We start from the raw sequence: 16,235 nt of genomic DNA on the forward strand, positions 1-16,235 counted from the left end.
CAGGGTGAAAGGGGAGGAAGATCATATGATTGCTGTTTCTAAACATCTGTGTCATAGACAGAAAGGGGCTTATATTTGTCCAGGGTAAGGGGTGGGGGGGAGTGGGTGCTTGAGGACAGAGCTAGAAGTGGGTAGCATTTCCAAAGAGGAGGAGGCAGCTTTTAGCTCAATGTAAGAATGAACTTCCTTATTACGCTGTCTGATTAATGGTCTGCCTCCTGAGAGGGTGAACTCCCTATACCTGGAAGTGTTCAAGTAGAAGCTGTCAAGGATGCTGGAAAAGGACTTTCTTCAGGAGGTGGGTGCCCCATATTGGACACTATGTAATAATGGACAATATTACTTCTAAGGTCTCTACTAACCCTAAGATTTTATTACTTCTTGCAAAGCTTTTAGTCATAGTATAGTACAGTGATCTCAAACTCAAGTAGAAATGGCAGCCACTAAACTATACATAAAAATCCCTGTGGTATGTATATTGACTTAGTTTTCAAATGTAATGTTGCCTATGTTTATTTTATTTTTATTTATTTTGTTAACTATTTCCTAATAGGGTTGCGGGCACATGAAGCCATGGGCTGTGCATTTGATACCTCGGGTGTAGTAGACATAGCCTTGTAGACATAACCTTGGAACAGCTTTGACATGCATGAGATCTGGATTGAAGTCCTACCTCTGACAAATACAGGCTGTATGATCTTAACCAGTCCCATAATGACTCAATGCTTTGTTATTGTTCGTCCTTCATTCTTGAAGAGGACCAATGACATCATGGGGTGATGTCTTGCAAAATGAAGTCCCAGCCTTGGGATTGGGTCATGCCATGGGAAAGCAGACCTTAGGCTTTGGAATTGAGACTGTCCCTTCTGTTCTCACCCTCCAGACACACACTCAGAACACAATGAAGAGCGGGAGTGGAAGGGCTGGGGAGCAGGGAGAATGTGACTGCTTGTGAGGGCGCACAGCTCCCCAGCATGCTGAAATGAAGAGCGGGAGTGGAAGGGCTGGGGAGCAGGGAGAATGTGACTGCCTGCGAGGCCACACAGCTCCCCAGCATGCTGAAAAGACGGAACATAAAAAACCCGAGGCAGGAGCGCTCTGTCCTTGAAAGCTACCAGAGAGTTGACGGGGAAGACAAATAGATGTTTAGAAAGTTATAACAGAGCACAGAATGCCAACTACACAGAGACAAAGAGGTCCAGCCACTGTGGAGCTTCACATTTCTCGATGAAAATCTTAATTTACTAAGTCCACAATATTTGGACTGAAGTGAGGGAGAGCTATGCAAAGTTAGTGACCTCATTCTCTCCTCCAAAGTAATCTGGAGTCTAGAGATAAGACAAAAGGCAAGATGACTGATGATGGTCCAGAGTGCAGTGAGTGACCTTGGCCTTTTTTCTCCAAATAATGAACAATTAGAGAAATGTAAACCAAAGCAATCTGGCAGCCTGGCAGAGATGAGAAAAGATGACAAAGGAAGGAAGGACTTTGGGAAAACTGGCATGTTAATGCACTGCTGATGGAGTTGTGAATTGATCTAACCATTCTGGAAAGCAATTTGCGACTATGCCCCAAAAGTTGTTCAATTCGTACCCTTTGACTCAGCTATCCCAGCTCTGTATATACCCTGAAAAAATCAAAGTCAAGAATTAAAGGATCTGTATGTGCAAGTACAAAGACCACAGGCTCATAGCTTTAGTTTCAATCTACATTGGTGGAGGAATAACTTCACTTGGGAGTTCCCTATATTAGCAAAAGCACGAGGCCAGTCCATACCTCTAACTCTATAAAAGGGTTTTAGTGTTCTTGGAGGCCAGTTTGTCTATAGTCCTTCTGGAACAATATCCTCTTTCTAGGAGCAGAGGGAAGTCACCAAAAGTCAGAGGCAGTATGGCATACTGGGAAGTTCACTGGCTTTAGCCCTGGATCTTTTTTTTCCTATCTATGAGGCATTGGTCAAAGCGCCTCTCCAAGCCCATTTCTTCATCTGCAAAGTAAGCATTATCATGGTCACACATACACTACTTGCTTAAGAACGTTATTGAACCTTGAAACAGAATTCAAACTTGAGTGATGATCATGACTATAATGGTCTAGCTTCTCTCCTACATGCCCCTACAAAGCCAACACTGTTTACCATGCTGGGAGAGGTGGGGATCCTCAAACAAACTCTGTGTGTGTGTGTGTGTGTGTGTGTGTGTGTGTGTGGTCTCTCATGAGCCTTGGAAAGGGCTTCTTTGTGCAAGGGAATCCTGCCAAGCTGTGGACATACAATTGGGTGGTAGCCAAGCAAAGCTTTACAAACAAGGTACCAGAGAAGTGAGGTCCTGTCAAAATTCCAAAAAACACTGATGACAAAATGTCACCCCATGGCCAGTATTAAATCAGGGCCAGGACAATTTAATCAGGCATTCTGATGGCAAACAAGATCGATAGGACAACTTCTTTCCCGTTGAGGGGCTTTCAGGAAGTGAGTGAAGATGGAGTGTTAACTGCCTTTCTGTCACTGTGGAGTTCTACACTGAAAAAGCGACTGCAATTAATTACACTGGATGAATGAGGTCAGAGACCAGCCTTGGCCAGGCATTCAACAAGAGGAAACAACTAGTAACATGGCAGGATTGTCATCAGTTGGAGCTGGAAACAGATTCTCTAATCTGAGGGCTCTTAACCAAGGGCTTCATTAGTGTTTTTTTTTTTAATATTCTGATGACTGCGTTCCACTATAGTTGGTTTCCTTTATAATTGTGTGTGTTTTATGAATTAAAAAATATTATTCTGAGAAGGTTTTACCAGACTGCCATAGGGGTCCTGTCCACCCAGGAAATAAAACCAAATGGAGGAAGCAAATCTATGGTCCAGAGGCTCACCTGCAGTTAAATGTATAGCCCATAGAACTAGTCTCTCAGTACATATATTTTGGACAGATACTACATTGGGTCTTAAATTAAACAGCCTCTCTTCTTAGATCCCTAGAGGTCCTAAAAATTCATCCTGTCCTGTGGATTCTCAATCCTACATAACAGTATGCTGGGTCATGAATATTCCATGGCAAAATATGTTATGATTCTGTGCTCAAGGTTAGCACCTGGTATCCATTAGAAGATCTGACACACATTGGGGGATGCCAGTTTCCACAACTGGATGTGTTACTCTGTGATAGTTTCACAATTCAGACATTCCCCTAAGTAAGGACTGGCCATGAATAGTTTTCACAGTGTGTTCAGAAACCTCAGGAGTGGGGCTTGATTTGCTATTCTCCATCCATCCTGCCAAGGAGGCCAGCCTTGGGACTGGGTCATGCCATGGGAAAGCAGACCTTAGGCTTTGGAATTGAGACTGTCCCTTCTGTTCTCACCCTCCAAACACACACTCAGAACACAATGAAGAGCGGGAGTGGAAGGGCTGGGGAGCAGGGAGAATGTGACTGCCTGCGAGGCCACACAGCTCCCCAGCATGCTGAAAAGACGGAATATAAAAAACCCGAGGCAGGAGCACTCTGTCTTTGAAAGCTACCAGAGAGTCGATGGGGAAGACAAATAGATGTTTAGAAAGTTATAACGGAGCACAGAATGCCAACTACACAGAGACAAAGAGATCCAGCCACTGTGGAGCTTCACATTTCTTGACGAAAATCTTAATTTACTAAGTCAACAATAAAGGCCTGAGGTTCAAGCCGCTCGCTTTAGGCACAGGGACAATGATTCCTCCAGTCTTGAATGCGCAAGACCAAAAGCCAATTTGGGCCCATGATTGCTCCCACATTGCTGCTCCCCTTTGGAGGGAATGGAGGAATATTAATACTACTATTGAAATATGGATGCTGGGCACTGTGGTGTCATGGGTAGAGTTCAGGGCTTAGAGTCAGGAGACCTGGGTTTAAATCCCTGTTGAGATACTTATTAACTATGTGACCCTGGGCAAGTCATTTTACCTCCAAGGGGCTCAGGTGACAGGGAAAGAGTTCCTATCCTGGGATCTCCCTACTGCTGACCCAGATTCTTCCCTGTATGTGTGCAGGACTTTTGTTAGCAGTTACAGAAAGAAGCCTGCATATTTGTGGGAAAAGTTGTCCAGAAGTGTTTGGGGCCCAGAGAAATTCTCTACCTAGAGGCCAGATAGCAATAACAATGAGAGTCATTTCTTAGACCTGAGAGAAGCAGTATGGCGGAGTGAAAAGCGTTGGGACTTGAAGTGGTATGGTCTCCAATCTTACCTCTGACACTCACTAGCTTGCATGACTGTAGCTCTGGGCCTCAGTATTTTCATCTATAAAATGGGGGTGATGATGTATGTGTTACCCACCTTGCTGGGGCTATGGAAAGGGATCACAATGCTATGCAGAGAGCCTTGGATTTGGAATCAGAGAACCTAGGTATGGACCCTCACTCTGTTCTGTATTAACCACGGGACCCTGAGCAAGTACTGCTGTTGCTCTTCGTGACCCCATTTAGGGTTTTCTTGGCAGGGATACTGGAGCAGTTTGTCGTTTCCTTCTCTGGCTCATTTTACAGATGAGGAAACTGAGGCAAACAGGGTGAAGTGACCTGCCCAGGGTCACACAGCGAATGAGTGTCAGATTCCAAATTTGAACTCATGAGGAAGAGTCTTCCTGATTCCAAGCCCAGTGCTCTAGCCACTGCGCGACCCATGTGTCCTCGAGAAAGTCACAGAGGCAGAGGAGTTCAGGGCCATAGATTGAGAGCTGGAAGGAAGGTCGGAGAACATCTAAAGAATCCCTTAATTTTATAGGTGAGGAAATGAGCCTCAGACTTGTCAGTGGTCATACAACTAGTAAGTTCTGAGGCCAACTTTGAACTCAGGTCTCCCTGACTCCAAGTGTAACACCCCCAAATTCATCTCTTTTTTAGATTCGGCTTCCCCATCTACAGAATGATCATATGTAGTGATCATGCTTACAGGACCCATCCATCTCATGAGGGAGGGAAGTGCTTTGTGAATTGAAAGGTGCTATTAAAGCATAAACCGTTAGTGGGATCAGGCCTGGGATTCTTAACCCACTCTGATAGAGGAGGGGCCTGAGCTAGGAGGCAAAGGGACTGGCTCTAAGTCACCCTGAGAAACCAGGGCAGAGCTGCCACTGCTGAGGGGACCATAGTGTCCCCTTTGTTAGGCACCTTATGTTTTCTGACATCTTATACATTGGTGAGTATCTGATGGTCTGGGGGATGGAGAGAATGTCACAGAATATCAGAGCTGGGAGGGCCCTTAGAACACAGAATGTCAGAGCTGGGAGGGCCCTTAGAACATGGAATGTCAGAGCTGGGAGGGACCCTAGAACACAGAATATCAGAGCTGGGAGGGAACCTAGAACACAGAATGTTGGAGCTGGGAGGGACCCTAGAACACAGAATGTCAGAAATAGGAGGGACCCTAGAACACAGAGTGTCAGAGCTGGGAAGAAAACCATAACACAATATCAGAACTGGGAGGGTCCTTAGAATACAGAATGTCAGAGCTGGGAAGAAAACTATAACACAATGTCAGAGCTGGGAGGGTCCTTAGAACACAGTATGTCAGAGCTGAGAGGGAACCTAAAACACAGAATGTCAGGGAAGGAATGGATTTTCCAGATCCTTGAGTAGCCAGTCCAATCCTCTTGTTGTACAAAGAGCACTGAGGCCCAGAGAGTACAATGTTTTGCTCAAGATCACATGACTGTATCAGAGACCTGAACCCAGCTTCCCTAACTCTTTCAGCTGTGCCAAATGCCTTTGTCCAGGTTTTTTTCACTTTTAGCTTCTCCCAGGGCATGCCCGTCTCCCCTTATACAATTGACTCAGCACAGCTTGGGAAGGCCACCCAAAGGCAGAGACTTTATTTATACCCATTTATTTTAACTGCCTTTTAACTTCTTCCACTGGCCGAAGGTAGCTCTGAAAATGAGATCTGAAACCCCAGATTAAACACTTAATCTATCCTGAAGGAAGATGAATGCATCAGAGGTTCTGAAGAGGCTTGAGGAGTCTAAGGGAAGAAGGGATTTTCCCATGCTAAAGAAACAGCCTGGGAGCAGCATCTCAGAAGCTGTAGCAACGGGGCCCTGGTGACTGTGTGTTTCTTTAGAAATGTTAATGATACTGCAAATAGGCATGGCAGAAGCTCTTGTAAGATGTCATCGAAGTGAGTGGAAGCTGCTGCCCTGGAATTAAGAGACTCGTGTGTGCACCCCCTCAACTCTGCTCTGTAAATAGTAGAGCCCACCAGGGCACTAATCCTGTTTACTAGGCCATTGAGGGTATGGGGTGGATGGACAGAGGGAGAGGCTGCCACAGATGTAGCACTGCAGGGGCCTTAGATAAACAGTAACATCCCCCTCCCCTATTTGACAGATAAAGAAATGGGGTCCTAGAGGAGGAAAATGACTTTTAGCAAGTTATGGGCAGAGCCAGGATTAGGACCTCGTAGATCTCCCAATTCCATTAAAAATAATAATAGCCAGCACTTATATAGTGTTTTAAGGATTTCATAGCACTTTACAAATATTACCTTCATTTTATTCTCACAACAACTCTAGGATTGTTATCCCCATTTTAAATTTAAGGAAACTGAGGCAAACAGAAGTGACTTACCCAGGATCACATAGTGAGGAAGGGTTTGAACATAGCTCTGGTACTCTATCCACTGAGCCCCCTAGTGTCCTTCCTATTCAATGAACTTTTTGCTTTACCTCTCACTCTGTGAAACCAGAGAAGTAGGAGCATCCTTTACAGTTTGGCTCCAAGCTACATTTGCAGCTTTATTTTACATTACTCCTCTCCAAACACACTGTGGCCCTCTTTCTGTTTCTGGCATATGGAACCCTCTAGCTTCTGTCTCTGACCCTTTGTGCTGACTGCCCCACTTCCTTCTCTTCCCCATCACCCCATTCTGGAATGCACCCCCTCCTCATGTCCACCTCAGCATTCCTGTCTTTGAATATATATATATATATATATATATATATGTATATATATATATATATATAGCATATACTTACATATATACATGTCTCCCCCTATAGAATGTAAGTTCCTTGAGGGCAGGGACTATTTCATATTTGTTTGTGTGCCTCTAGTGACTGATACACAGTAGGGGCTTAATTAGTTCTTCTTGATTGACTGGATTTGTTGATACTGTTATCATGGAAGCTGGTTGCCCATAAAGGATCTATGATCTGATTGAAATGAGGTGGCATTTAGCTTTTGCCAACATCTAAAAATTGTACTAGATTGGATGGGGCTATGGGTATGAGTGCGGATGGTGGTGGTAGCCCTAGGAAAAATACCACCATCTCAGCTTTCATATAAAGCCCTCTGCTAACTGCTTCTGCCTTTTTAGCCTCCCTTCACTGTTATTCGCCTGCTCACATTCTCTGTTTCAGACAAACTGAACTCCTAATTGTTCCTTGCCTCTATGTATAGTTGAGCCTTCCTTAGCTCTATCTTTCAGAATTGTCCTCTCCTTTCAAGGATTAAATCAAGGGCAACCTCTTTTATCTCTCCCAAACAAATATGTTCTCCCCATCTTCAAATTGTCAGAGATCTCTTTGCCTGGGTCTTTTCTTTACTCTATCTATATATCCATCCATCTCTCTATCCATCTATCCATCCATCTCTCTATCCATATATCCATCCATCTATCTATCTATCTATCTATCTATCTATCTATCTATCTATCTATCTATCTATCTCATCTGGTATATATAAACATTCTGTGCCCTAACTCCCTTTACCACACCCTCCCCCAGTAGAATGTAAGTTTCTTAAGAAGAGAGATCACTTCATTTTTATGTTGGTAACCCCCAGTGCCTTTGTTTCAGAGTTTCCCTTCCCGGCATTCTCCTCACCATGTCATCCTCATCTCCTTCCGCCAGAATCTCAGACTCTGATAAGTGATCTTTTCTCTTATCATGCCATGGCCCAGGCTTCTGAGTCGCCTCCCCGGGAGCTTCCTCACTGTGGCCTTACATGGGTCCTCCCCACCTCTACTTTCTAGTTCCTACCTATGTTTTGTCTTCCCCCATTAGAGGGTAAGCACACTGAGGGCAAGGACTCTCTCACTTACTCAGCATTTAGCAAAGTGCTTTGTAAACAGTAAGTATTTAATACATGCTTTATTTGTCTTCAACCTTTAAGCACTCATATCCTTGCAATACTGTTGCATGGCTGAGAGTCTTAGAAAACTACAGTCCTTGAAGAAGTTAATTTGAGAACCCAGAGATTTTCCATTACTCCAGAGAGTAATAGAGAGATGTTTAAAGACACATTGCAAAGGCTTAAGAAGTAGGAAAAGGATTAGCTAACCTTCTTGCTAGCCTGGAATGTACGCCTTCTTTGCCTCAGTTGTTCAGAGGTCTGGATTTCCTCCAAAACTCCACCCAAGCACTATCTGCTATGAGAAGTCTTTTTCGATATCTTATCCAGTTGCTTCCAATTACCTGGCATCTATTTTGTATATATCTACATGTGGACATTTCTTTCCCAACTGAGTATCAGCTCCTTGAAAGCAAGGCTTATATTATTTTTCTCTCCCAGTGCCTAATACAGGATTTGGTATGTAGGAGATACTAAATAAATGTTTATTGACTAATAAACAATGTCAGAGAGATGTATCACTAGAAAAGATGATGGGTACAGAGGGCAGAAGATAACTGATGGACAGTCCATATACTTCTCTAGTATCTATATAATGTCAAAAGAGCATAAGGATAGCCTTCAACAACTGCACTGAGTGGATCCTTTGAGGTGACTTTATGGAAGGATATGGATGAGAGTTACATGGAATGGATATACTGGCAAGATCTGTTCTTTTAGAGGGAATGACCACAATGATGAGATCACATTGAAATAACGCAGTATGGTCAATGCCTAATGTAGTGGCCTGCCCACCATAAGCATTTAATCCACATGTGGTGGTTTGAAATGATGTGAGAACCCTCTAACCAATCTATCAAATTATGACTTAAGTTCCTCCTTCCTTTTCCTTTTTTCATTTCATTTCATTTAATTTCTTTTTCTTCCTTCCTTTCTTTCTTTTTGTCTTCCTTCCTTTTCATCTCTCTCTCTTTCTTTCTCTCCTCCTCCTCCTCTCTTTCTCTCTCTGTCCGTCTGTCTCTTTAAAGTTTTGACCATGGCAACCTTACTGGTGACAAGAAGAAATGCTCAGTCACTTTTCCCAACTTCATATTAGGAGAATCAGCCCTGAAATCAATCTATCTATCTATCTATCTATCTATCTATCTATCTATCTATCTATCTATGTATCTATCTATCTATGTATCTATGTATCTATCTATCTATCTATGTATCTATCTGTCTATCTATTATCTATCTTTCTTTCTGTCTTTCTATCTATGTATCTATCTATGTATCTATCTATCTATGTATCTATCTGTCTATCTATCTATCTATCTATCTATCTATCTATCTATCTATCTATCTATGTATCTATCTATGTATCTATCTATCTATGTATCTATCTATCTATGTATCTATCTATCTATCTATCTATCTATCTATGTATCTGTCTATCTATCTATCTACCTATCTATCCATCCATCTATCTATCTATCTATCTATCTATCTATCTATCTATCTATGTATCTATCTATCTGTCTGTCTATCTATCTATCTATCTATCTACCTACCTACCTATAAATTAAAGAATGAACCACTAACTGTGGAATGCCAGGTATCAGTTCAATGAATAGTTAACATTTGACGTACCTGATGTGTATAGAGCACTGTAGTAGGGTCTGGGAAGCTACTTTTCTTGGAGCTCACAGGCTGGTGTTGGTGTTGAGTACTTTCTGTCATATCTGACTCTTCCTGACCCCATGTGGGAGTTTCTTACAAAGATACTGGAGTGGTTTGACATTTCCTTTTCAAGCTCATTTTTACAGATGAAGAAACTGAGGTAAACAAGGTGAAATGACTTGCGCAGAGTCACACAGCTAGTGTCTGAGTCTAGATTTACATAAATACGCATGTATGGAGTACACATATGTGCATTTGTGTGTGGGAGGGTGGGGGTATACACAGACGTAAGTTCATGGAGCCCAGGTTAAGAAGCTCTGATTTAGTCCAACCCTGACATTTAAGATATGAGGAAACTGAGACCCAGAGAAGAAGGAAAGTGACCTGTTTGTCTCAGGTCACAGAGTTAGTAAGTGGCGCAGACAGAATTCAAACCCAGAGCCTCTGATCTCAAATCCATCATTTTTCCCATTGCCTTGTTCTGCGTGTGCTCCCAGCCCCAGCCAAACGCTCAGGGTTTGTTAGAGAGATTTACCAGGCCCAGTTACAATTTCATCAAACTTTCCTTTGTTGGTACAATTGAATGAACAAATTGAAAAAAAACAAGACAGACTTCTTATTCAACACAAGCATCTGGACTTGCTAAATTGAGAACTCCATTAAAAGAAGCAATACTGGATTCCTATGGAAGTTTTAACTGTGATTTTCTTTCCCCTGATAAAGTATTGATGCCAAGCAGCAGTCTTGCCCTACTTTCTTAGCCAACTCTCAATTATCCTTGGTCACTGAATGTGGGACCAGAGAGGGAAGATGTTTATGGGTAATGCAAATCCACAGATAATCCTTCAGTTCATAATAGGTTCAGAGTACTGGAAGGAACTTTAAATGTCCCCTATTCCAAGAAAAGTGAGGTCCACAGAGGTGATTTGACCAAATTATATGAGTACTAAGCAGCAGAAGCAGGGTTTGCACCCAGCTCTTCTAACACTACGAGCTTCTTTCCATTGTTCCATACTATGTCTAACCAAATAGAAGTCAATGGTTTCTAACTTCTCCAGCATGTGTATCACCAGTGATAACCTTGCTAACACATGCGGTAACCTTATTAGTAAATAAGGAGCTTTTGGACTGCGCCCCCTTGTGGTCCCCAGATGTAAAACACAAGAGTTGGACTAGCTGACCTCTTGTAGCTTTGAAACTTGACGATGATCTCCCCAATCTCCAAAGGAGGTGATCAGGAGCAGGGAAGGGGTCCAGATTATGGTGAGAGATGGTGGTGGAGAAGACCCCAGACAGAATAAGCTATAGGTTAGGCATTTATTGCCCTAATAATCTGGAGATGATGCACTATACCATAGATTTAAGGGCAGAAGGGGCCTCAGAAGCTAACTAGACCAACCTCCTCTTTTTGTAGATGAGGAAGGTGAGGCCAAGGATGTTAAGTGACTTGCCCAAGGTTACATAGGTCATAAGTGTCAGGGGAGGGATTTGAATTTCAATCCTCTCACCCCAGAACCTATGCTCATTCTACTGACATCTACTCCAACCTCCTCATTTTACAGATGAGGAAACCCAGTTCCCACCCAGGTACACTCATTTTGGTCTTCTTTGGCTTCTCCAACAGCACACTCGCAATAAACTGATCATTGGAAATATCATCACCTTGCAAGATTCAATTAGCCTTGCTACTCACACCTGGGGCAGCTGGGTGGCTCAGTGGATAGAGTGGCTGGGCTGGAGTCAGGAAGACTCATCTTCATGAATTCAAATCTGGTCTCAGATGCTTCTAGCTGTGTGACCCTGAGAAAGTCACTTAGCCCTGTTTGCCTCAGTTTCTTCATCTGTAAAATGGGCTGGAGAAGGAAATGGCAAACCACTCCAGTATCTTTGCCAAGAAACCCCCAAATGGGGTCACAAAGAGTCAGACACAACTGAACAATCACAGCAACAGCAACAACTCAGACCTTCTCAGTACCCTTTGCTCCTCTGATTGGAGAGTGGAACCATAGAGTCCTCCATTTAAGGAGGGAAACAGGACTGACATCTCATCAGACTTCTAAACCTGGCTGCGCTCATTCTGGATATCTTTGGTTCTCCTCCATGTCTGTGTGCCAGGTACCTTTCCCCTATTGCCTTCCAGGTTTCTCTTATGTGTTGTCTTCTCCCCACTAGATTGTAAACTCCTCAAGGGCAGGGATTATCTTTCTTTTTCATATTTGTCTTTCCAGCACTTAGCACAGTGCCTGGCGCATAATAGATGCTTCGTAAATGTTTATTGACTATTGGTTTGTCAACAAATTAATTTAATGCATCATTATTGATGACGCTGTTAATTGCTGTTGAGTTGACTGACTTGAAAAGTCTAAGGTCAAGATGTAGGTCTTGAACCCACATCCCCTGCCTCCTAATTTAGTATTCTTTCCATTACATCCTGCTATATGGTTGAGAGGAAGAAGACTAGGAATGAAGCCCCTGCATCTGCTGCTTTTTAATTCTTGGTTGTGTCCCTTGCTTTTTTTGTGAAAATCTCCCATCCATTGCTAACATGATTCTCTAGCCTCTCAATGCATCTCTGGAAGTAGCCTCAGGTAATCCAAAGCTGTGAGGCAGTTCCTACAAGACTCCTCCAACTGTCTAATGTGAGCACAGATGTACTCTGGCTACAACCTTTCACGGTTGCCTGGACTGAGGGGGAGGCTTGAACAAGATGCATTCTGACATGTGTTGCTAAGCTGCCGTTCCAGCCCTGAATGTCACCATCTAACTGTCCGAAGCACACAACCTGCATGGTGGATTTTATTTGTCTTTCAGTTCTGTTCCCAATGAGGGGCTCGGGCAAGATGACCTCAAAGGTCCTTTCCAGGCTGATGTTCCTCTTCTGTTCCTGAAGGGCTGTTTACAGCTTATCAGCTATGGGGAGGGAGAGCTCCTGACTGAGGTCCCAGCCAAATGGAAATCTTGTTTACGTGCTGTGACCTTAGTTAACACTGACAGAGAGTTTTAAAAATCCTTGAGCTAGAATGAACTGCTGTGGAATCTTTCAGCAGAGGCTAGATGCCTTTTATCACTGATGTTCAATTCAAGTGAATTCACTTTGACTGGATGTCATTTGTGGCCTACTATATGGCAGGCTCTGAGAATACAAAGACAAAAAAGAAAATAGCCCTTCCTCTCAGCTAGCTTACATTTTATGTAGAGTGTTAAAGCTTTTAGAATGAGGGAAAGCAACATTTACACAGATAAGAACATGCAAAACAAATGCAAGATAAATAAAAAAGGAATTTTGATGGTGGAGTGGGGTGGCGTGGGAAATTCACTATTGGGAATATCTGGCAAGGCCTCTTGTAGGAGATGGCTTTTGAGCAGAGTCTGAGAGGGAATTAGACAAGTCAAGAGAAGAAGATGAGGATGCAAGGGGATGGGCATCCAGTGCAGAGGCCAGAGACACTGGGGATAGAATGTTGAATCTTGGGAACTGCATGGAGGCCAGTTTGACTGAAACACAGACTGAGTACATGAAGGCAAGTGGGTTGGACTTAAAATCTCAGAGGTTCCATCTAATTCTGTCAATGATCATTTAGTCCAATTCCCTCAGTTTACAGGGGCAGAAATTGAGTCTCCTAGAGGTAAAAATGACCAGCTAAGGTCATCTAGCAAGTTGGCGGCAAAGTCAGGACTCAGCTTGGGTCTTTTCACCACATCACACTAATTCCTGTCTATTCCTTATACCACGTACACCTAAATATTTAGGAGTGACTGGGTAGCACTTGGAACTTCATCCTTGACCTAGACCTAGAATCTTAAAGTTGGAAGAATACTTGCCAACGTTGTATAGATTCTGGTTTGGAAGACTAGGTGACACAGTAGGTTCAAATTCTGCCTCAGTTACTAGCTGTGCAACCCTGGGCAAGCCACTTAACTGCTGTTTGCCTCAGTTTCCTCATCGGTAGAATGAGGAGGATTGGTTAGACTCAATGGCCTTCAAGGTCCCTTCTAGCTCTAAATCTCTAACCCTATAACTATTTACTTTCTCCTAGTTACTGCATAATTCAGATATTATACTACTGAGTCGGCCATGGAGTTTAGGCCACTGGTTTGTGATCCAAATGAACAGGTTTCTCTATACCTATGTTTTATTTCTATAGTACAGATTCTATGGAACTTCTGAGCTTGAAGAGATCATTTTCTCCTATCTCTCTTTTTTTTTTACAGATAAGGAAAGCAAGGTCCCAGAAGGAGTCACGTGTCCAAAGTCACCAAGTGAGTGAGAGGAAGGTTGGGACAAGCCAGCTGACGAGCAAAGCCTACCTGGGGATCGGAGAGCCGAGAGATATCAGGGTAGAGGTAAAACTTGATCCCTTCAGAAGCTCCAGGCAGCGTTACCCCTCGAATAAGAAGAATCAGAAGCATGATGTAGGGGAAGGTGGCAGTGACGTACACGACCTGTCCAAGAGAAGCAAAGAAATCAGGAAGGCTTTGTTTTCTCCAAAAGTTTAATTCAAGAAAGCTCATTGAAGGAGGAATCTTCATCTTGTAACTGAATCATAGCCCTGAGGAGAGAGAGGGCAACCAGAGACCAGTCTATGAAACAAACTCATTTTTATCAATCATCTCATTCCCTCATTGGTAGCCTCCAACTCAACCTGAATGTTTTTCAACTCCGGATGAAAAGATCCCAGGAGGAATATCGAAGTTCTAATATCCAAAATGATTTGTTTTGACAGCTAACTGGATATTCCACTTAACCAAAAGGGAAGAAAAAAATCCATGAAAGTGGTCTGTGGAAGCCAAGACAATTAGTGAGATTTAGGGTTGCTTTAAGAGAGGAACTTCCAGGAATGAGGAGGTGACATTCCTCCTGTAATCCACGCTGGTCTTACCATAGCTGAATTATCTTGTTCTGTTCTGAACACCACCATTTTGGAAAGACCAATAAACTGAAAAGCATGCAGAGGGAAACAAGACAATGGAAGGCACTTCAACCCATGCCATATGAGGATTGGCTGAAGAACCTGGTGATGTTTAGTCTGGAGAAGTTAAGATTCAAAGGTGGGGCAGAAACCATTTCATGTAGGAGAGTATGTTATAAGGAGGGGTTATTGAACTCCAGGTCGCCTTTGTTTCCCTTAGCTTCCACTTTACTTAAAATCCTAGAATGTTAGAGCTGGATGAGACCTAAAGGAGGTCATCTAGTCTCACCCTTTCATTTTACTGAGGCCCAGAAAAATTAAATGCCTTGCCCAAAGCCATAGCTATTTATTGACAGTTGCCCTTTTTCCTTGAAACACCTCTGTTTCTATTATACCACAAATAACATCTGCCTGACCAAGATAATTCCAATACTTGGAATTGTGGTCTCCCCCTTCCCCTTTCTTCCAGCTCACAGCGATTTCATAGCAGGGCTGTTGTCTAAGCTTTGGGAAGGCCACAAAAAAGTAGTCATGCCTGTCCTCACCAACTTGCTGGAACAATTGGACTAATTAGAAAAAGTCATATTAATATGTAGCACCTAGAGGTTAACACAGTGCTTTCCTCCTCCAATAATCCATTTTAAAGATAGGGAAATGGATGCTCAGAGGGAAGAAGATAGCTGCCCAGGGTCATACAGCTAGCAAATATCAAAGTTAAACCTGGAACCAAATTCTTTTCAACTCTGAGTCCTGTGCTTTTTGCATTGCATCACACAAACAAGTATTGGAGAGTTATTCTAGTCACAGAATCTTAATTTCATAGATTGAGCTCCATAGACCTTAAAGGTTTGATATATACAAATAAGGGGGTTGAACTAGATGGACTCTCACGTCCATTTTACTTGTAAGCATAGATTCTATGATGCTATGAATTTAATTCAACAAACATGTATTAAGTTCCTACTGCATACAAGGCACTATACTAAGTATTGAGGATATAGAACAAAAATAATGAAATAATTTCTGCCCTTAATGAGCTTACATTCTATTGGGGGAAAATAATATGGACTCAGCAAGTAAATATGAAATAAATACAAAGAGACTGGAAAGAGGGGAAAGAGAAGAGAAATACCAGCAATTACAAAAGGTTTCCTGTAGGAAGCAGGGCTTGGATTTGGATGAAGAACTCGGTTCGAACTTCTTATTGGTTTCTTCCTCACTTCATGGCCTCGCGACAGGTCGCTTTCCTTTTCTGGACCTGTTTCCCTGTCTGTAAAAGGATAGGGTTGGGCCAGATGGTCTCTAAGGCTTGTTCCAGCTCCAAAGCCTTTCACCATTTCCTAAGCAGCTGAGGCCCTGCCGGGAATTGTATCCTAACAGCCAGTCCTTGAACTCCAAGCATTATGATAAATTATGCATGCACAGTTTAATGCAAAGACAATGGAGTCTTTGACAAGTTACCCTCAAGCCTGGCTTTACCTTGACCTCTCTCTGCCCAGTGGTATAACTCAGGTCCTCTGAGGGGAAAAATTGACCCTGCAGACTAATCTGTTAGGTCCCTGGAGTC

At 42.9% G+C, this 16,235-nt stretch overlaps 1 protein-coding gene across 1 annotated transcript in view; it reads right to left on the reverse strand.

Annotated features, from left to right (window-relative positions):
* Nucleotides 1-16,235, reverse strand: part of SLC6A11 (solute carrier family 6 member 11) — a 174,503-nt gene that overhangs the window by 62,801 nt on the left and 95,467 nt on the right. The window contains exon 6 of the mRNA XM_036737659.1: nucleotides 14,067-14,201. Coding sequence (XP_036593554.1) covers nucleotides 14,067-14,201 — 135 coding nt within the window. The remainder of the gene's footprint in view (nucleotides 1-14,066; nucleotides 14,202-16,235) is intronic.

This window comes from Trichosurus vulpecula, chromosome 9 (assembly GCF_011100635.1).
Source record: "Trichosurus vulpecula isolate mTriVul1 chromosome 9, mTriVul1.pri, whole genome shotgun sequence".
Lineage (NCBI taxonomy): Eukaryota > Metazoa > Chordata > Mammalia > Diprotodontia > Phalangeridae > Trichosurus > Trichosurus vulpecula.